Source organism: Bufo gargarizans, chromosome 5, assembly GCF_014858855.1.
Source record: "Bufo gargarizans isolate SCDJY-AF-19 chromosome 5, ASM1485885v1, whole genome shotgun sequence".
NCBI lineage: Eukaryota > Metazoa > Chordata > Amphibia > Anura > Bufonidae > Bufo > Bufo gargarizans.
In genome coordinates, this window is record NC_058084.1 from 166,108,858 (window position 1) to 166,130,495 (window position 21,638).

At 41.5% G+C, this 21,638-nt stretch overlaps 1 protein-coding gene across 1 annotated transcript in view; it reads left to right on the forward strand.

Annotated features, from left to right (window-relative positions):
- Nucleotides 1–21,638, forward strand: part of ZNF407 (zinc finger protein 407) — a 536,938-nt gene that overhangs the window by 201,721 nt on the left and 313,579 nt on the right. The window contains exon 4 of the mRNA XM_044293117.1: nucleotides 15,234–15,308. Coding sequence (XP_044149052.1) covers nucleotides 15,234–15,308 — 75 coding nt within the window. The remainder of the gene's footprint in view (nucleotides 1–15,233; nucleotides 15,309–21,638) is intronic.

A 21,638-nucleotide genomic window follows, 5' to 3' on the forward strand; every position in this document is an offset into this window, starting at 1 on the left:
CAGGATAAACATCATTCCAGTAAGGCCTCATGCACACGCCGTTGTGCGGCTGTTCCGTGCATTGGGGACCGCAACGGGCAACATCCGTACAGCGGGCCGGACCCATTTAACTTGAATGGGTCCGTGGTCTGTCTGCACCGCAAAAAAGAATAACATGCCATATTTATTTGCGGTGTGTAACGACGGAAGGAAACACAACGGAAGCACTTCCGGTGTTCCGTTCCATGACTCCGTTCTGCATCTCCGGAATGGCGGAACCATTCAAGTAAAAGGGTCCGCATCCGTGATGCGGAGTGCACACGGCCGGCGGCCATGGATTGCCGACCCGCCGTGTGCATGAGGCCTAAAGCAAAGAATATCTGAGGGAAGGAGGAACAGCTATTTAAAGACTGTCTAGGATCACAAGGCTGCGCATGCCCGTTGTGGCTGTAGACTTTGTCGCTTGTGAAAGATTTAACAGTTAACTGCACCGTTCACACTTCACGGATTGGCCGACTGTTAGGATTTGCACCCCGCCATGGGAAATGCAATGCTTATTTTTTTTTGAGTTTTGCATGACTGTGATCATCTTGGAAAAGTTGCAAAGTGTTTAGAAGGAGCTCAGGGACTACTACTCCTATTATTATCATCACTGTTGATGTTTTCCTATAAACAGCTATTAGGAAGAGACTGCAGTGTGACTTGCCTTGTAACTGTGCCTTGATATAGTTGGATGTACTACAACTCCCATTCTGCACTTGAGTAAAGAGAGACCTGTTTATTTTCTTCTGTCGGCCTGGTTACCCGTTCACCGGAACAGCACCCACTTCTCCTTCCTTCTATCCGAACAACACTCATATCACCAAGGGCATCCCAACTACAATCAGGCAGGTGCCCCAACATCAGTGTGTGCTCGGGGGAAGAAAAGGAATGCCCTATCACTGTCCTGGCCTTATGAAAAATCAGTGTAGGGTATTGCCATTGTAAACAATTATTGCAGCTAGAGCCACTACTACTCTCATCCTCCACTCCCGCCGCTGCAGGGGAAATATGGTATAAAGGAAGGACTGATGCTTCTGCCTGCAGGATCCACTGCATAAAAAACTGCATATGTATTTCAAGTCCTGCAGAGATTTTACTTCTAGAGTTGGGTGTAATATGGTCCCATGTCGACACCATGAGCCTCCATACAAGGCCTGATCTGAGCACTCTTTTTGCTTTTTATGATGATTTTTTCTATATACTCCATAAATAATGTATTTTTCTACAAAAATTTAGAATTAAAATATTCTCCTACACGCAAGTAATGGACCTCTGCTTACCAGTGTGGCCAGTGGTATAGGCTGACATACGCTGCAGTCGCACAGAAGAGAAATTGCTTTTGCTGCATCTTCCATTGCTATTTATTTTGGAATATTTTATTTTGTTTAGTCATTTTATGTCATTTAAAAAAAAAAAATCTGGGCATACAGACAATTTATTGTTTTAAAGCCCTGCAGCTTACCTACAAGTGATTCATGTCTTACTTGTTGTGGTCTGTTGAGAGTCAGAGTATGGTAGAGTGACTTGTTAAGTAAGCGACAGTCAGGAGCAGCTCCAGCCTAACTGTGCCTTATTGCTTTCTGCTCGCTAGAAGCACTCCCTGCAGCTAGTCTGGCCTCTGTAGTCCTAGATGAGGTCTTCATGGGTGCTGACCATAAAAAGTTCATCAAAGTAATGAGGCGAAGAGAGAGCTTGGCGCTCATGGGCAGAACTCGGCACCAAGGAGTGTGAACTGGCTCCAGCTGTGACAATAAAACAGCAGGTGGCTGCTGTCATTAGGGGTGGCAGATGAGGCAGGGGACTAGCACTCAGCCCACAAAACTCTCATTTGTTAGCCAGGTCCACTGTACCATGCAAAATAGCTTCTATCTCAGTCAGTTTTACATTGCAAAATATTACACAGTCGCCATGAGAAGATTGGAGCCTTGGGTATAAGAGGCTATGTGATCTCCTTATGCATAGGCATCTCTGCTACACTAGGCTAGAAATTATATATATATATATATATATATATATATATATATATTAAAATAAATAAAAAATATTTTAACAGAAATAATTAATTAGTAAAATTCCGGCCATTTATTGCGACATTCATAAAATACGGATTGTACATTTCCAAGTACACTTAATAGTCATTTAGATTAGGTCTCATGCACATGACTGTATGTATTATGCAGTCCGCAAAATACTGATACCGGCTGTGTGCATCCCGCACTTTCCTCGGTTCCTTTTATTGAAATGCCTATTCTTGTCCACAAAATGGACAAGAATAAGACTTGTTCTATAATTTGCGGAATGGCCGCATGGTGTTTTGGGGACCCATAAAAATGAAGCGGTCTGTGTCCAAACAACAAAAAATTCGGATTGGATGTGGCCCAAAATTGCAGTCGAGTGAATGAGGCCTTACTGTAAATTTTAGATTGCAAAGACCACTAATTCTACGTTATCAGTCAGGCACCTATACAGCAAGTCCGGTGTACTTTATTAGAAATAGAAGCCCTCAGTGATCCACATCAAATACTCAAATGCAGTAACTAAACAGCTCCAGGATCAACACTAGAAGAGCCATGTTGTCCACTGCTCTCAGGGGCCTATTAGATGGAGCGATTATCACTTCAATTCTCATATAATCATTCAAATTTCAGAAATTATCGTTGCGTGTAATAGTGTGCAGTGATCAAACGACGAACAATAAATCGTTCATTTTCTGTGGATCAGACAAATCTGCTTGACTGATACATTATCGTTAATCGCCACCAAATCCCCTCGTCTAATCAGAAATCTGCCAGTCATTAGCAGTGTAAATGCTCAAGGGGCAAAAGAGCAAGGATTGCAATATCGAGCAACCTGCAAAAATATTTAGAGATTATTGTTTTGTGCAATTTAACATCTTTTGAACTATAACAACTCACTAAATCGTTGATTGCTGCTCAATCATGAAAAAATGTCTAGGAGTTTTCTGAGATTTTTATACGGATAACCTCAGGATAGGTCATCAGTGGAGGTCCGATACCCAGGACCCCCGCTGATCAGCTGTTTGAGTAGGCACTGGTGCTCCTGTGAGCGCCGCTGCCTTCTCTCTGCTTTTCCTAGGCCGAGTGACTACACGTTCATGTGTCACGTGGCCTAGGAACAGCTCAGCCCCATTCAAATGAATGGGGCTTAGCTGCAATTCCAAGCACAGCATCTATATAATGTACGGCGCTGTGCTTGGTAAGCTGCCAGAAAGCAGCAACGTTCACAGGAATACTTTCCAGAATTTAAAAAAAAGGGGATACATTCAAGGTCTATTGGTTTATTGAAGGTTTTTGTCCCCCTTTATCTTTTATGGTTCAATACCATATGCACGTGTTAGACCTGTATTCAACACGGGCATATTGTAGAGAAGTACAGGAACGCTGTGTTAGTAAATGTGGCTACCTGTATCAGTACCCCTTAAAGAGGACCTGTATCCACTTCTGACATGCCTGTTTTAGTAGCTTCATGCATTCCCCATGTAATAACAATTCTGGAACATCTATTTCTATGGCTCTATGTTGTGCCATTCCTTTATTATTTCTACTAGAAGTTATGAATGAATTGCTATTAGCCTTCAGTAAGGGTACAGAGGGGTGGTAACCAGGTTGGGGGGGGGGGGGGGGGCTATACAGTCTGAAAATGGAAGCACTGATTGGATAGAGTGAGTCTATGCATGTACAGTTTTGAGAATGACACAAATATTAGTTTTCACAAAGTTTGCTGCTAGATCTTTGTTTTAGTTGTTTCTGTGATGTAGTGAATTATAATTACACGCACTTCATACGTTTCAAAGGCTTTTATCGACAATTACATGACATTTATGCAAAGAGTCAGTATTTGCAGTGTTGGCCCTTCTTTTTCAGGACCTCTGCAATTCGACTGGGCATGCTCTCAATCAACTTCTGGGCCAATTCCTGACTGATAGCAACCCACTCTTTCATAATCACTTCTTGGAGTTTGTCAGAATTAGTGGGTTTTTGTTTGTCCACCCACCTCTTGAGGATTGACCACAAGTTCTCAATGGGATTAAGATCTGGGGAGTTTCCAGGCCATGGACCCAAAATGTCAACGTTTTGGTTCCCGAGCCACTTAGTTATTACTTTTGCCTTATGGCACGGTGCTCCATCGTGCTGGAAAATGCATTGTTCTTCACCAAACTGTTGTTGGATTGTTGGAAGAAGTTGCTGTTGGAGGGTGTTTTGGTACCATTCTTTATTCATGGCTGTGTTTTTGGGCAAAATTGTGAGTGAGCCCACTCCCTTGGATGAGAAGCAACCCCACACATGAATGGTCTCAGGATGCTTTACTGTTGGCATGACATAGGACTGATGGTAGCGCTCACCTTTTCTTCTCTGGACAAGCCTTTTTCCTGATGCCCCAAACAATCGGAAAGAGGCTTCATCAGAGAATATGACTTTGCCCCAGTCCTCAGCAGTCCATTCACCATATTTTCTGCAGAAGATCAATCTATCCCTGATGGTTTTTTTTGGAGAGAAGTGGCTTCTTTGCTGCCCTTCTTGACACCAGGCCATCTTCCAAAAGTCTTCACCTCACTGTGCGTGCAGATGCGCTCACACCTGCCTGCTGCCATTCCTGAGCAAGCTCTGCACTGGTGACACTCTGATCCTGCAGCTGAATCCTCTTTAGGAGACGATCCTGGCGCTTGCTGGACTTTCTTGGACGCCTTGGAGCCTTCTTAACAAGAATTGAACCTCTTTCCTTGAAGTTCTTGATGATCCTATAAATTGTTGATTGAGGTGCAATCTTAGTAGCCACAATATCCTTGCCTGTGAAGCCATTTTTATGCAACGCAATGATGGCAGCACGCGTTTCTTTGCAGGTCACCATGGTTAACAATGGAAGAACAATAATTTCAAGCATCACCCTCCTTTTAACAGGTCAAGTCTGCCATTTTAACCCAATCAGCCTGACATAATGATCTCCAGCCTTGTGCTCGTCAACATTCTCACCTGAGTTAACAAGACGATTACTGAAATTATCTCAGCAGGTCCTTTAATGACAGCAATGAAATGCAGTGGAAAGGTTTTTTTGGGATTAAGTTAATTTTCATGGCAAAGAAGGACTATGCAATTCATCTGATCACTCTTCATAACATTCTGGAGTATATGCAAATTGCTATTATAAAAACTTAAGCAGCAACTTTTCCAATTTCCAATATTTATGTAATTCTCAAAACTTTTGGCCACGACTGTACAAACCCCCAACTGGTTACCTCCCCTCTGTACCCTTACTGCAGACTGCTAGCAATTCATTGATACCTTCTAGTAGAAATAATGAAGGAATGGCACAACATAGAGCCATAAGAACAGATGCTCCAGAATTGTTATTACATGGGGAATGCATGAAGCTACTAAAACAGTCATGTCAGGAGTGTGGAAAAGTCCTCTTTAAGATGGCAAGACATATTAATCTAAAGTTGATAAAAAATTGGCAATTTTATCCAAAACGATCATTCATTGGGTGAAATGTAACTGATAACAGACCATCATAGTTTGAAAATCATAGTCTGTGTTTTAAATAGTTGGATAAAAGATCTCTTGTTCAATGAATGCTCATTCATGGACAGAAGATGTTTATATGAAAGAACGTTCCCAGAAAGACCTATCTTCGATCGCCCGATTTTGTTAAACATGTACGGCCTGCTCGAACAAATGTAACGGGTAATATGGATTAAAACATTTATGGCTTGTTTGTTCAACTGCTGTTCAGCCATCAACTAACTCTATCTAATGTGTTTGGCCACTAGTGTTGAGTGAATCGCAGTTCATGAAGTGAACTTCGATCCGAATTTCAGGGAAAATTTAATTCACCGTGAAGCTTAATTTCCTTTGATACTCTACTGTTGATTAGAGTAATTGCAAGGTCTTAGTCCTGGGCTTCATAAAGTCTGTTAAAGGGAACCGGTCACTGGTTTTTAACCATAAGAATCACCAGCATCCTGAGATAGTTCTCCCTCACCTTAAATATCCTAGGGTGTTGTTTTTTTTTTAACACCTCCTTAAATGCTTACCTCATCACTTCCCGTTTCTAACCCCACCTCCTGGTAATCTAAAGATCCTACCCTCCTCCCGAACTCACGTCCCAAATCCCATGCATGTGCAGAACCAGTCGTGATTACAAAGATATAGCGCTATATTCTAGATCTTCGCGAATTCTCGAAGTGACGATATTCATGATGAAAATTAGCGATTAGAATATTCGCAATCAACACTACTACTGATCATATAATGTATGCTGCGCAGCTGGAAGAGAAGGGGTGGAGATGAGCAATTGCCGAGGGTGTGTCTTATTCTTTGTGGGCGTGGCTGCACTCCCAGAGTTAGAGAACGCTGGAATCATCTCTGAAGCATGCATATATGGTGGGAACATTTATTTTAGGTTTTTCTCTGAACTGAGAGTTTGTTCAGAATTGATTTTAATATCATTATTAATGTATTAAAAAGTATTTATATAAAAGTGAGTGGATGAATAGGCTTAGAAAGTGATGACAGGTTTCCTTTAAGTGCAGAGATCTTTATTTGTCTCATTAGGCTATTTTCACTCTGAGTTAGGCCCCAGGCCATCAACCATATTTTTGGTCGTTGTTCGATCTGCATTTTTTGAGGATTGCACATGGACCCATTTATTTGTAAGAGTCCGCAAAAAAAAAAAAAAAAAAAGAACATTCTGTCCTATTCTTGTCCATTTTGCAGACAAGAATAATTTTTTCTACAGTGGGTTCCACGAAAATTGCAGGATGCACACATATCACAAATTGGATATGGTTGTGTGCAGGAGGCCTTAGGATTAGGATTTCCTGAAGGAAACCTTGAGTACATTCATCTAATAGATGCCGCCTCCATCACCCATGGGCACCTGTATTACTAAAAGTATGCTGGGCCAGATATGTTTCATACCAGAGTCTGCTGCACCTAATCAGTTAGGCTACTTTCACACTTGTGGCAGAGTGGTCCGGGAAGCAGTACCTGCAAAACGTATGCCAACTGATGGCATTTGTAAGACTGATCAGTCTGTAAAATGCATTGCAATACTGGATCCATCTTTCCGGTTTCATCCGGAAAAACGGATCCGGCATTTATTTTTTTCACAATTTTTTCGGTTTGCGCATGCGCAGACCGGAAGGACGGATCCGGCATTATGGTATTTTGAATGCCGGATCCGACACTAATACATTCCTATGGAAAAAAATCCCGGATCCGGCATTCAGGCAAGTGTTCAGTTTTCTTGGCCGGAGATAAAACCGTAGCATGCTGTTTTATCTTTGTCCTGATCAATCAAAAAGACTGAACTGAAGACATCTTGATGCATCCTGAACGGATTTCTCTCCATTCAGAATGGATGAGGATAAAACTGATCAGTACTTTCCCGGTATTGAGCCCCTAGGACGGAACTCAGTGCCGGAAAAGAAAAACGCTAGTGTGAAAGTACCCTTAAGAAATGGAAACCCTGGAAGATAATGCTGACCAGGGCAAAAGAACACTCTTTGAACCTCTGCTGGTATGATTGGGACCCATAGGTCCTTCTAACGTATGCTTACTACTGTGGATGGAAAATGTATGCTGCAGACGCAGTGTGAAAGGACCTTTACTCACTGTCCGTTTTGTCATTGATATAAGTATAAAATAATATAGTTATTATATATTCTAGAATATAGAAGGTATTATTCAGTTGATGTATACCATATGCTATCTGTTTTCTAAAATAATCAATTGACAAAAAAGCCCCTTGTGGTCTCAACTGGTATAGAAACCACTAAGGTATAGAAAGCAAAAAAAAAGGAATGAAAAAGTATAAATAGATTGACCATGCGGCAAGTATTACAAGCTGATCATTCTCCCCTTAGAGATCCATAACTAATAACCAGCACCTCTAATGCCTGTCCGCCTTGGCAGTGGCTTTTCTGTTTTAGTGCCCTGGGCCCGCATTACAGTGAAGTAAATCTTCCCATCCAATCCAAACACATTGACTTGAGCAGAGCCATAAAGAATCCCCCTCTTCTCCTACGTACATGAAACTATGTAGATTTCTCATGGCGTGACAGGCTAGACATGAAAGAACGGCTTGATAGTTATTACAGGCAATCAATTAGACTTGTAAAATGTTTGAATCATAGAGACAAATATTTAATTGATCACTCGTGAAAGCAGCAGGCCTACTAGTAATGAACTCTCAGGCGAAATATAAGGCCCTTATTCATGAGATCCGTCTGCGGCAGAAGGTGTTTGCCAGCGCATACCTATTCATTCTTTCAAGTGGGGGCCATTAAGTATCGTGTAGGACAATAGACGTGAAAGATGTTCAGATTCACAGATCTAGAGACCTAACGGGTTCAGAAGGAGTTGTCATTATTTACTGTGTATTAAATAATAATGCCGGATCTTTGTTTCTTAGAACGGTTTCCCTGCAGTGTAAATGCTGCAGATTTTCCGCAGTTATTGCTTGCAGAAACGCCACTGCATTTACGGTAACAGCAAAGTGTCCATACCAATATGGTGGACATAAATAGATTTTAAATCCACAGCATGTTTGTGGATATCTGCTGTGGATTTTACCCTTTGTAGGGCAGATGGTGAAATCTGCAGTAAATTTGCTGCATTTCCTCACTAAAATGTGCTGCAAAATCTGAGCGATCTACTGGAGGTTTTCGGCTAGATGCACTGCAGAATTTTTGCTGTTAATGGCCGTATCTGTTACACCGATAATCAGCTCATGTAAACGTGCTGCAGACCACCCAATAAGTTTATTTTATTTATTTAATGCACTTATATAGCGTTACTATATTCCACAGCGCTTTACAGACATTAGCTTCAAGCTGTCCCCAATGGGGCTCACAATCTAAGGTCCCTATCAGTATGTCTTTGGAGTGTGGGAGGAAACCGGAGTACCCGGAGGAAACCCACGCAAACACGGGGAGAACGTACAAACTCTATGCAGATGTTGCCTTTAATCGGATTCGAACCGAGGACCCCAGCGCTGCCAGGCACCAGTGCTAACCACTGAGACACCGTGCTGCCCAATGAGCAAAATGCAGAAATATCAGCTGAAACAGTTTTTAATGGGCAGCTGATCATTCTGTGTGAACAGCGATCTGCTCTCCAGAAACAATGAATCTGTATGTGCAGCGACCACCTGAGGAGCCGGTGTAGGGGATAGGAGTGGTAGTGGCCCCCGATGAAGTGTTGTGTCCCGGTGTACTCAAGCCGTTGCTCTCTGAGGTGCTGCACATCACCCGGAAACCGAAAACTTTTGTTCATGCCAGAAGTAAAACAATCTTTCATGCAGACTACTTAATTATCGTTTCTGGGCAGATCATTCTGTGTGAACAGCTAATCTGTGTGGGGACGAGAAATTGCAGTAGCCATCGCTCATACCTATACCGTGGAGGTGATCGCTGCATGTAAATTTAGAACGTCACCTCCACTGACGAGCAGGCAGTTGTCAGGAATGAACACTTCTTCCCAATAATCAGACTGCTTGATCGGGTTGTATAAACCCAGCATTAAGCCTCATTCACACGTCAGTGTTTCACGGACGTGTGCTTCACGTGTTCTCCACGGACAGCACACGTCCCCATTCATTCTAATGTGTGTATTCAGATATCAGTGTTTTAGACTGGTCTGTGGGTCCGTGTTTTTAGTACAGATGCATGCTCTATTTTGTCCGTGTTCACGGATCCATCACGTCCATTATAGTCTATGTGTCCGTGAAAACCACGGATGCGATCTGTGTTGCATCAGTTTTTCACGGATATTTAAGAAGAGATGCTTTAAAAATTATTTTCCAGCTGTTCAGTGTCCGTGAAACAAGAATGGCACACGGACAGCAAAAACGAACACATGGACCCAACACTGTTCCTTCACGAACAGCTTCATGGATGCATCACTGACCACCTTCTCACAGATTTGAACGGGCTTGTAAATGAGGCTTTAGAGAAACACCCCATGGATAAGGGAATAACACATAGTGTGTGTGTGTATATATATATATATATATATATATATATATATATAGATAATACTATACATATACACACATACTGTACATTTCCAGGATGAATAACAGAGGAAGTTTTAAGGAAAGATGCTCCTTAATTGTTTTATTAAAACAGACAAGTCTAGAAAGCTGACAAGTCCTTTCAACTGTAATATCTGTCAGCTAAAGCCAGGCAGTCTAAGGCCCGATGGAGACCCGATCATTATTATTTCCCCTTATAACATGTTTATAAGGGAAAATAATAGCATTTTTAAATCACCTTAATCCACTTGATCGCGCAGCCCGGATTCTCTTCTGTCTTCATCTTTGCTGTGCACAGGAAAAGGACCTGTAATGACGTCACTGCGCTCATCACATGGTCCGTCACATGCTCCATCACCATGGTAAAAGATCATGTGATGGACCATGTGATGAGCGCAGTGACGTCATCAAAGGTCCTATTCCTCAAAGAAGAAGACAGAAGAGATGCCGGCTGCGCGAACAAGTGGATTAAGGTGAGTTAAATAATTTATTTATTTTTAACCCCTCCAGCGCTATTGTACTATGCATTCTGTATTCAGAATGCTATTATTTTCCCTTATAACCATGTTATAAGGGGAAATAATACAATCTACACAACCTTGAACCCAAACCTGAACTTCTGTGAAGAAGTTCGGGGCTGGGTACCACATTCAGTTTTTTATCACGTGCGTGCAAAACATTGCACCCGCGCATTCAAAACTGAACAACGGAACGCAATGGCAGCCAAAACTGACTGCAATTGGGTACCTACTCGCGCGGGTTTGCCGCAACGCATACAGACCTTATCTGGACACGCTCGTGTGAAAGAGGCCTAAGGCTCGTGTGAAATTGCCTTCCGCAATTTGCGGAACGGAATGGGCGGCCCATTGTAGACATGCCTATTCTTGTCCGCAAAACGGACAAGAATAGGACATGCTATTTTTTTTTGTGGGGCCACGGAATGGAGCAACGGATGCGGACAGCACACTGAGCCCATTGAAGTAATTGGGTCCGCATCCGAGCCGCAAAAACTGCGGCTCGGATGCGGCCCATATCTACGGTCGTGTGCATGAGGCCTAAAGGTGTGCCAAATTTGGCTCATGATAAATGTGCTGCACACACCATTTTCCAGAATGATGCCATATTGATATTGGTTGGCTTACTTTGTGCTGATATTTTGTGCCGTAGTTTTGGCGCACGTTGAATTTTAAGCTTCCCCCCCTTTAGCAAGGTGCAGTGGATTATTTGTTTTGTAATATTTGCTTCATAAATAGGTCTGAAATTTGACGCAACACTATGAGCCAGAAACGCTCCAAATGTTGAAGCATTTTTATGTAAATTCTATGTGCAATCATATTAATAAATGTGGTCCAAGGAGAACAAAGCGCAGAGCTCCTTGATAAGATCCTGGCTTCTCGAGCTGCCTATACGACAGCTTCTTATTTATTATTCACTCACTGCTATGATGCCTGTAATAAGGATTATTTTTTTTCATTAAGAATAAATATCTTGCTGGCAAGGCGGAAACATTTGGCGTGACGCTGGTAAAGCCGTGGTTTTAAATTGAATGCTGTCTTCGGCACATAATTCAGCTGTGTCCATTATATGCGAAGTGTCCAGATGAATTCAGTGTTTAATGTTAAAAATCTTCTAACATGCCAGTTTGATTTGTATCCCTTCATATCACTGCATGCTAATTAAAATCATATTTCTGTATATTTCATGCCTTTCGTGTACATATGCAAATGGAATCCTTTGCCTTTCAGCAATTAGTAATTAAGTTTATGAAGGACAGCTGTAATACATAATTAACAAAAATGTTTGCGAGTCCTTTTCACACTGGAAGTTGTAACTGAAACATTTGCTTATCAAGTGAGCAATTTGGATTTTTCTTGTGCATTTGCAGCATATCAAAATTGTCAGCCTCCATCGTCCTGCGACATAATTAAAAGCTCGGCTTGTAGCGCTGCAGACAACATACGAAGAATAAAAGGCTTTTTCTCTGTAGGCCTCAGCCACTATCACATGTACGCTGGACGCAACATTTTCCTTGTCATTAAAATTCTCAGTCGAAAGTGTTTGTGTGATGTTTTCATCAAACCGGTATTCCAAGAATTGAGAAAGACGGAAAAAAAAAAAGTAGAGATGAGCGAAGTATTGGAAAATTCGATTCAGCTGCTTTGCCGAATTTTACACAAATTTTGCTTTGTAACAAATGACTACATCACAAAGCAGGTTTCTTTGTAAAGAGTGGGTGCATTGACAAGGAAGCGCCGCCCCCGTTATTGTACCCCTCATACATGATTGCGGCATCTGACATTGATATTAATTATAAAATCATACTTACCCTCGTCCATTTGATCGCGAAGAGCCAGCCGGCACCATCTTGATTGAATATCTAGCGTGAAATCTCGCACCGCCCATGATGACGTCATCACATCGGCCGGCGTGGTGACATACGTCACCGCTCACGGGATTTCATGCGAGGTCTTCAATCAAGATGGCGACAGCCAGATTTTTGCGCTCAAAAGAATGAAGTGTGCTTTTTTTTTTTTGTTTTGTTTTTACCCCATTTCAGCTAAAATCGATTCATGACCACGAAGCACAAAGAAATTTTGCTTCGCTGCAAATAAAATTTTCCCTGAAATTCCGATCGAGTTCCACTTCGTGGAGTTCGATTCGCTCAGCACTAGCTTAAGCCAAAATAAAAAATCTTGATAAATTTTACTGTCTCTTGGTAGAATATTAACTTCTTTTTCTAGCATAATATAATCAGAAGGATCTTCACAGGATAGGTGTTAAAGGGGTTGTCCTGCTATATATATATATATTTATATAATCTATTGTTAGGATAGGCAATCAATATCTGATCGGTGCGGGTCCGACACCTGGCTTCCCCGCCAGTCAGCTGTTTGAAGAGAAGGCGGCGCTCCATGCGAGCGCCACTTCCTGTTTATTACCTTGTGCGCCATCTCGGAAGTGCAGTGTAAGTACTCGCTCCTTTAACATTATGCCACCACTCCACAGGAGACGACATGTTGACTGATTGATCGGGGTCACAGGTGTTTGACCCCCTCCCTCTAAATGTTGATTCAATGGCAGCCCTTCAAGTGAACTAGACCCTTAGGTACCTTCACACGCTGCGGATTTTGTTGCAGAAATTCCTGCAACTAGAAAGCAGTTGTAGTCACCTGAATGAGGCTTGCAGAAATCCACATGCTCGCCGCCCTATTCAAATGAATGGGACTAATTCGCAGCCATGGAAATTTCTGCTACAAAATTCACAGTGTGTGAAGGCGCCCTTACTGTCTCAATGAACTCACAGCTAAATATTATTGAGCAGTGTAAATTATCAAAGTCATATACAGCAATATCATTGCGTGTGAGGTTGTGTCTAGTACCACACTCATTCGAATGAATAGCTCCGCGCTATGGATGCTGAGTCCGCAGCGGAGTGAATTTGCCCTCTGGAGCACCACTACTATCTGATCACTCTTTAATAGTATTATTAAATTTTTACCTGGTCAAACGCTAGATAGAGGTGTGAGCCTAAAGGACCATCTCCATGGGCTGACAGAGCAGGCAGTTATTGGAAATGAACTGTTTGTTCTTGATATCTGCATTATTAAAGGGGGGCAGTATCAGGTAATTAAACATAACTTTTATTTCAAGTACAAGTAAGAAGGCCCCTACAAAGACAAACAAACAAAGACCTAGGCCAGACAACAAATGTAACCCTTTAATAGTTAACAGGGTAAGGTTCCGGATGGGGCAAAGACTCTGTATTAGGAGGTCTTTAGGGAAGTCTAGCCTGATTTGATAGTTATTGTTTAAATATTGACATGGACAGTTATAAATAACATAATCAAGAATTCTTTAAGAATATGTTAAAAATGTTTTAGAAATGTTTTAGAAACTTAAAAATGTGATTTAAGCAATAGGTCATTTTCTGATGACAGTCCTTTTACATCCAGTCACACGTCTTATACAAATGGCCAAATTCTACCTACTGTGTGTGGGCAGCTGTTGTTAAAGATTCAGATTGATTAACGTATGATAACTTTACATTTGCGTGGAAATCCTCTTGAGCTATATGTCTAGTTATCTGTGTTCTTCCATTTGTGCTCATAGTGGTGTGATTGAAATATCTTCTGAACTCGCACACTGGCTTAATATTTTTACCACTTTCAGAAGATTTCAGAATCTGTGCTGGTGACGTTTTTACCCCTTTATAGGCGTGATTGCAGCCTCAGACAGTTTGACTATTTGGAGCAGAGGCCTGCTCAGATGAATAGTCAAGGGTAATTAGCCTATCACATGCACCAGATTATAAATTATCGTAATTTTTCGCCCTATAAAAGGCACCTGCCCATCAGACACACCCAGGTTTTAGAGGAGGAAAATAAGAAAAAATATATATTTTCCATCAGACCTCAGCTCAGATTCCCAGTCAGAACCCAATTAGACCTCAGATCAGACCCTCCGCGTTAATAACGCCCACAATTAGATCTCAGATTACACTTCCAATGTTTACAAGACCCCCAATCAGACCTCAAATCAGACCCCCATGTTAATAGGACTCCCATTCAGGCACTCGGATCAGACCCTCAATTGTAGGCCCCCTATTCAGACCTCAGATAAGATCCCCATTGTTAAGACCCACATTCAGATCTCACATCAGACTGGCATGTTAATAAGACCCCTTTTCAGATACTCAGATCAGACCCCCAATATTAAGACCCCTATTCAAACCTCAGATCAGACTAAAAGAATAAATCAATTTTCCTCCTGCTTGGGATGCCTCTGCCGCTCTGGGGATCCAGCTCCTGCTCTTCCGGCTCTTCCTGCTGTGTGCTGGGACCCGACGTGCACAGTATGCCAACGTTCTCATGCTGTGCACAGTCATTGCACAGGGAGCGGCTGAGGACCAGAAAGCGGTGAGTACAGAGCCCCGGGAGAGCTGCATTCACCACTTCCTGGTCCTCCTGTACTAATGAGTGTTTCCATAATGTGCACTCATTAGTATTCACCTATAAGATTCATTGACATTGGTCCCAGTAATCCTTGTGAAAGTGGGAATCATAAAGTTCTTTGCATCTTCTGTATATCTAGTAAAATAGCCTTTTCTTATATAAAGATTGGCATATTGTATAACATGTATCTCTCTTTTCTTTTAGGGTGGCTTTTGTTATGAGAAAGCATCTGAACACCCATTTACTGGGCAAGCATGGAGTTGGAACACCAAAGGAAAGGTAAATTACACCAGAAATGGACTTCTAGATGGCATAGTCCTTGTATTGAATTTGTTATGTGTTTTGTCTCCTTCATCTGACATTTCAGACATTTTCTGTATTGTTGAATTCTCGTGGTATAATGTACAGTAAAACCTCCAGAGGTCTGTCTAAATAAGACAGTAACAAATAAAAGTTGTTACTCTATTTTTGAATGAGCTGGATCTCATATTAGGTTCCCTCTGATAGTAGTTTTCTGCTTCTGTTCTGAGAGATTTAAGGTGGTGTGGCAGTTCTATGCAGAGTTTGCTGAAGATTTGTTGCAGATCTCACTCTGTGCATTGCAAAGGGTTAGATCTACATTGGAAATCCACAGCATAAAATGACAAACTGCATAATGAACCCCTTCCCGACTTGTGACATAATAGTACATCACGTGTCGGGTCTTTAAAGATGGCACCTGCTTCGGAGCACAGCAGGCATCATAGCTGTGGGTGTCTGCAGTTTCACACAGCAGACACCAGAAGCTAATGTCTATGACCAACGAAAATGCCTATTGCAGACGTTTGACTCCTCAGGCTCCATGGACGTTTGAGAGAACAAAACCCGGAAGCACTGTGCATCCATGCCTGAAACAGCTCCCCCATGCGATGATCAGAGGAGCCGTTCATTGTCTGTGAAAGGCCAGAGCCTAATGAGGCTCCGATGCCTTTAACAGGTATATTCCAATGTAGGCCTGCAAGTGGCATAGAATAGACTGATCTTTGTATATTGGAATGGATAAATTCCATTACTTTATACGAATTGCTATCCAATGATTGCATGTTTCAGTCACCTAGGCAGGGATGGGCAAACTACGTCTCTCCTGCTGTTGTAAAACTACAACTCTATCAGCAGGGCATCATGGGATTTGTAGTTTTACAACAGCTGGAGAGCCGCAGTTTGCCCATCCCTGACCTAGGGTGACTTAAAAAAAAGTCAAAATAAAAGTCTTTTAAAATAAAATTAAATATGCAATATTAGATGGTGCCATCAGAAAGTACAGCTTGTCCCACAAAAGCCCTCATATGTGAACAGAAAACGGAAAAGTGTCATTATTTTAGAATTTTGTGTAGGACTTCATTTTTATGTTGGTAATGTACAGTAGATTAGTTTTTAGGTAGTTCCTTTATTCATTTATTTAGTCTAGTCCTTATTTCCTTTTTTGTAAGGGTGCGTTCACATCATCGTTTTATTTTCCATTCCTCTGATCCGTCAGAACGGAACGTTAAAGAAAAAACAGATCCGTTAGGCCTTGTACACACTTCAGTTATTTGGTGGGTTATTTTTATCAGTTAGTGTGAGCCAAAACCAGTAGTGGAATCTCTAATGTAAAGATTTCCTCCTGTTCTGTTTTTCACCCACACCTGGTTTGGCCTTACAATAAGGGTTTATTCACATGACTGTATGTATTTTGTGGTCCGCAAAACGCAGAGCCGCATAATATACAGATGAAGTTTGTGCTGCATCCTTTTTATGTTTCTTTTTTTTTTTTGAGGACCCAAAACGGACAAAAATAGGACGTGTTCTAGGCTGGGAAACAATCATACGGATGCAGACATTACACTATGTGCTGTCTGCATTTTCTGCGGCCCGTTGAAATGAAAGGGTCGCCATCCGATCCGCCAAAAATGTGGATCGGATGTGGAGCAAAAATACGGTTGTGTGAATGGGTCCTTAACTGACGGAAATAACTGGAGTGTGGCCTAGGCCTTATTTTGAGCATCAGTTATACTCTCAATCAATTTGCACTAAAAATAACAGCTTTTTTTGAGCATCAGTTATTATTAGTTTGCGCCAGTTGTTGTCATGTCTATCAGAGATCCTTTATTTTGGACGGCAGAAAAAGTCCTGCGAGGAGGACTCTTTCTCTCATCTAAAATAATGGATCTCAAATGGAAAACGGATGCAAACTGATCACAGCGGATGCTCAAAATAACGGATCCGTTTTCTTTTTACATTTTTCTATTCTTCTGATGGATCAGAAGAACGGAAAACAAAACTGTGATGTGAACGCACCCTAATTCAAATATATACTATAAAACGCTGCATTTTTCCACCTACAATTAGACATTTCCGCCCTACGTGCACATACGTACCCCCACAGTAAAGCAAATAGGGTATTTTACCCCTATTAGGGTCCATTCACATGTCAGTTTTTTATGGCTATAGCTATGAGACTGCTGACAGCTAAAAACTTCTTCATCAACAAAGAGAACATTCATTTTTCTGCAAATTGAGTTATTTTTTTTTCTTACCTGTTTAAAACATTAATGCATCGGCTGGAATAGTGCAAGCTTGCTACATTCTAATCTCTCCAGGACAATCTAATCTGTTTACTTTGTGCGCTTTAGATTGGACTCTGTTCTCTGATAGGTTGCATGTTACAGCAAATTATGATAGAAGCTAGCTAAATAGGTTGTGGCAATTAAATTAATAATGCATTTACTTTGCTACTATTTAGACTTGGTGCTTTGACTGATATATGCAAAAATGGTAATTTATTAAAAGCAAATTCATGTAATTGTACTGCTGAGTTTGATGGACCAAAAAAAGTTGTCAGCATGACTATCATCAAAAAAACAAAAATGAAAGAAGTTCTTACATTTGAAGTTAGAGCAGCGTATTATTTCTGATGGCAAAGATACTGACAGCCTAGCAAACAAAAACAACTTGTATCTAGAACATTCCAGGCATACAAGAATTCTGCATCTCTTCTCAGCTGCTTTCCATATTCCTTTTAATATTGCTCTATTTTTCATGATGCCCTGATAAGTACATCACTCATGTTGCAATTCACAAGATTGGTATCAAACAATTGTGATGAGTACTTTCAGACGATAGCAAGATGTGTGCCAGGAAGGCAGATTGTGCTGAAACTGAATATATCAGCAACTACTGAGTGTTTTTCCAGTGGTAGAAAGTTAACTCATCTGTGTCAGGAAGCCACCCATGCTATCTTCCACAAGCACTCTGCTGCTTTTCAACTTGATTTCTGCCATCAATAATGACGTGCATTTAGGACAATTACTTTTAAGGAATCTTAAATAGCTACATTACAACCAAAGAACAACATTACTGACTTAGAGGTCACCGATCCCCTAAAAAACAGTAGAACTTTAATTTACGGCTAGGTTCACATCTGCAGCAAATTTTTCAGTTTTTGAAATTGTAGGAACAGAAAATAAATAAATAAATACACTGTAGAGATTAATTCAGCATATGACGCATGTCAACGGCCCCTGACGGACCTCATTATAGTCGTAATGGGGTCCATCAGGTTTCTGTTATGTTTTCTGCCAGACAAAATACCAATTCATTTACCAGTATTTTGTTCAGCATTTTGCTGGAATCTGCTACTGAAGCCTAGTGCAGAATTTCCACCACAGAGCTTGATGGTTGTTTGGCAGTAGACCTTCATGACCATCAATATGTAAGCATGGGAATCTGACCTTTGGGACCCCACCACTTAACAGAACCAAGGTACCATGTGATGCTCCAGTGAGCGTCATGACCTCTGGAATTTTTGAAAGAAAGGGATGCAAATGAGCTCTTAACCAGCTCTGCCTCTAATGCCACCTGATGTAAGGCAGCTATCCTATAAGTCAAAGTTCGACCCTTTAAATAGGCCTTGAGACATGACTCGGATATTAAACAAGCCAGCACCTCATCTGCAGATGAGGTTCTGGCTTATCTAATATTCAAGTAGTGTCTCAAGGCCTTTTTAAAGGGTCGAACATTTACAAAGGTTGACTTCATGGGACAATTCTTCACCCATCCAACAAAACCTGTAAAGAGATCTATACTTACCTGCTCCCCGCTGTTCTATTCTCTCTTTGTGGCTTCTGGTCTGTCTTCACTGGACTTCTGTGGCACTGCTGCAGCCAGCGACTGGTCTCGTTCGTGACATGTCACCAAGTGGCTTGTCACTGCTGAGAATGTAACCCTGTCCATGTGATGGTTCATAACCTGGGACCAAAAAAAGCCAACACAGGGGCAACGGAGCCAGAACGGATAGGCAAGGAGCAGGTAATTATAGATCTCTTCACATGTACAACTAGGTGGGAGGAAGGGGAATTTACAATGATCGAATGATCTTCTGTTATGAAGGCCTCCTTAACTCAGTTGTTGGAATGAGGAATCAGGCATGTTGAATTTCTACATGCCCAGTCCTTTGTTCCCATGGGAGGTAAGCCACTGCCAACTGTGGTGTGAAATATAAATGTATGCTTGGCGAAGTTGAGTTAACATACAGTACAGACCCAAAGTTTGGACACACCTTCTCATTCAAAGAGTTTTCTTTATTTTCATGACTATGGAAATTGTAGATTCACACTGAAGGCATCAAAACTATGAATTAACACATGTGAAATTATATACATAACAAAAAAGTGTGAAACAACTAAAAAAAAATGTCATATTCTAGGTTCTTCAAAGTAGCCACCTTTTGCTTTGATTACTGCTTTGAACACTCTTGGCATTTTCTTGATGAGCTTCAAGAGGTAGTCACCTGAAATGGTTTTCACTTCACAGGTGTGCCCTGTCAAGTTTAATAAGTGGGATTTCTTGCCTTATAAATGGGGCTGGGACCATCAGTTGTGTTGTGAAGAAGTCAGGTGGATACACAGCTGATAGTCCTACTGAATAGACTGTTAGAATTTGTATTATGGCAAGAAAAAAGCAGCTAAATAAAGAAAAACTAGTGGCCATCATTACTTTAAGAAATAAAGGTCAGTCAGTCCGAAAAATTTGGAAAACTTTGAAAGTGTCCCCAAGTGCAGTCACAAAAACCATCAAGCGCTACAGAGAAACTGGCTCAAATGCGGACAGCCCCAGGAAAGGAAGACCAAGAGTCACCTCTGCTGCGGAGGATAAGTTCATCCGAGTCACCAGCCTCAGAAATCGCAGGTAAACAGCAGCTCAAATTAGAGACCAGGTCAATGCCACACAGAGTTCTAGCAGCAGACACATCTCTAGAACAACTGTTAAGAGGAGACTTTGTGAATCAGGCCTTCATGGTAGAATATCTGCTAGGAAGCCACTGCTAAGGACAGGCAACAAGCAGAAGAGACTTGTTTGGGCTAAAGAACACAAGGAATGGACATTAGAGCAGTGGAAATCTGTGCTTTGGTCTGATGAGTCCAAATTTCAGATCTTTGGTTCCAACCACCGTGTCTTTGTGCGACGCAGAAAAGGTGAACGGATGGACTCTACATGCCTGGTTCCCACCGTGAAGCATGGAGGAGGAGGTGTGATGGTATGGGGGTGCTTTGCTGGTGACACTGTTGGGGATTTATTCAAAATTGAAGGCATACTGAACCAGCATGGCTACCACAGCATCTTGCAGTGGCATGCTATTCCATACTGTTTGCGTTTAGTTGGACCATCATTTATTTTTCAACAGGACAATGACCCCAAACACACCTCCAGGCTGTGAAAGGGCTATTTGACCATGAAGGAGAGTAATGGGGTGCTGCGCTAGATGACCTGGCCTCCAGAGTCACCGGACCTGAACCCAATTGAGATGGTTTGGGGTGAGCTGGACCGCAGAGTGAAGGCAAAAGGGCAACCAAGTGCTAAGCATCTCTGGGAACTCCTTCAAGACTGTTAGAAGACCATTTCAGGTGACTACCTCTTGAAGCTCATCAAGAGAATGCCAAGAGTGTGCAAAGCAGTAATCAAAGCAAAAGGTGGCTACTTTGAAGAACCTAGAATATGACATATTTTCAGTTGTTTCACACTTTTTTGTTATGTATATAATTCCACATGTGTTAATTCATAGTTTTGATGCCTTCAGTGTGAATCTACAATTTTCATAGTCATGAAAATAAAGAAAACTCTTTGAATGAGAAGGTGTGTCCAAACTTTTGGTCTGTACTGTACTTCAAATGGAATCTGAAGTTATAACTTCAAATGTGCCATCATTGGTCGCTGGATTGAATTGGTCCTGAATTGACTACGGTTATATGTGTACATAATCATTATTCCCAGTATGATCTCCTTATGACATCATGAAAGTAATATCATTGAACGAACAGCAGCAAGGACTGTCACTAGTCTCGAAATCCAGTCCCCAGATTATTTAAGCAGTGGCTAAGCATGCACATTTTCATGTAAAATACAGCAGAGAATCCTTGTAACATGGAGACAGTAGAAGATGATGTCCAGCCATAGAACTCATTGGCTATACAAATTATGTTAATGTTGGCTGAGCCCTCTAATATCAGTGGGACTGGGCAACCAGTTTATGTAGGTTTCACGACTCTTTTGGTTCTTGGGAGGATGAGCCCTGCATATCTTTTTTCCCATTCT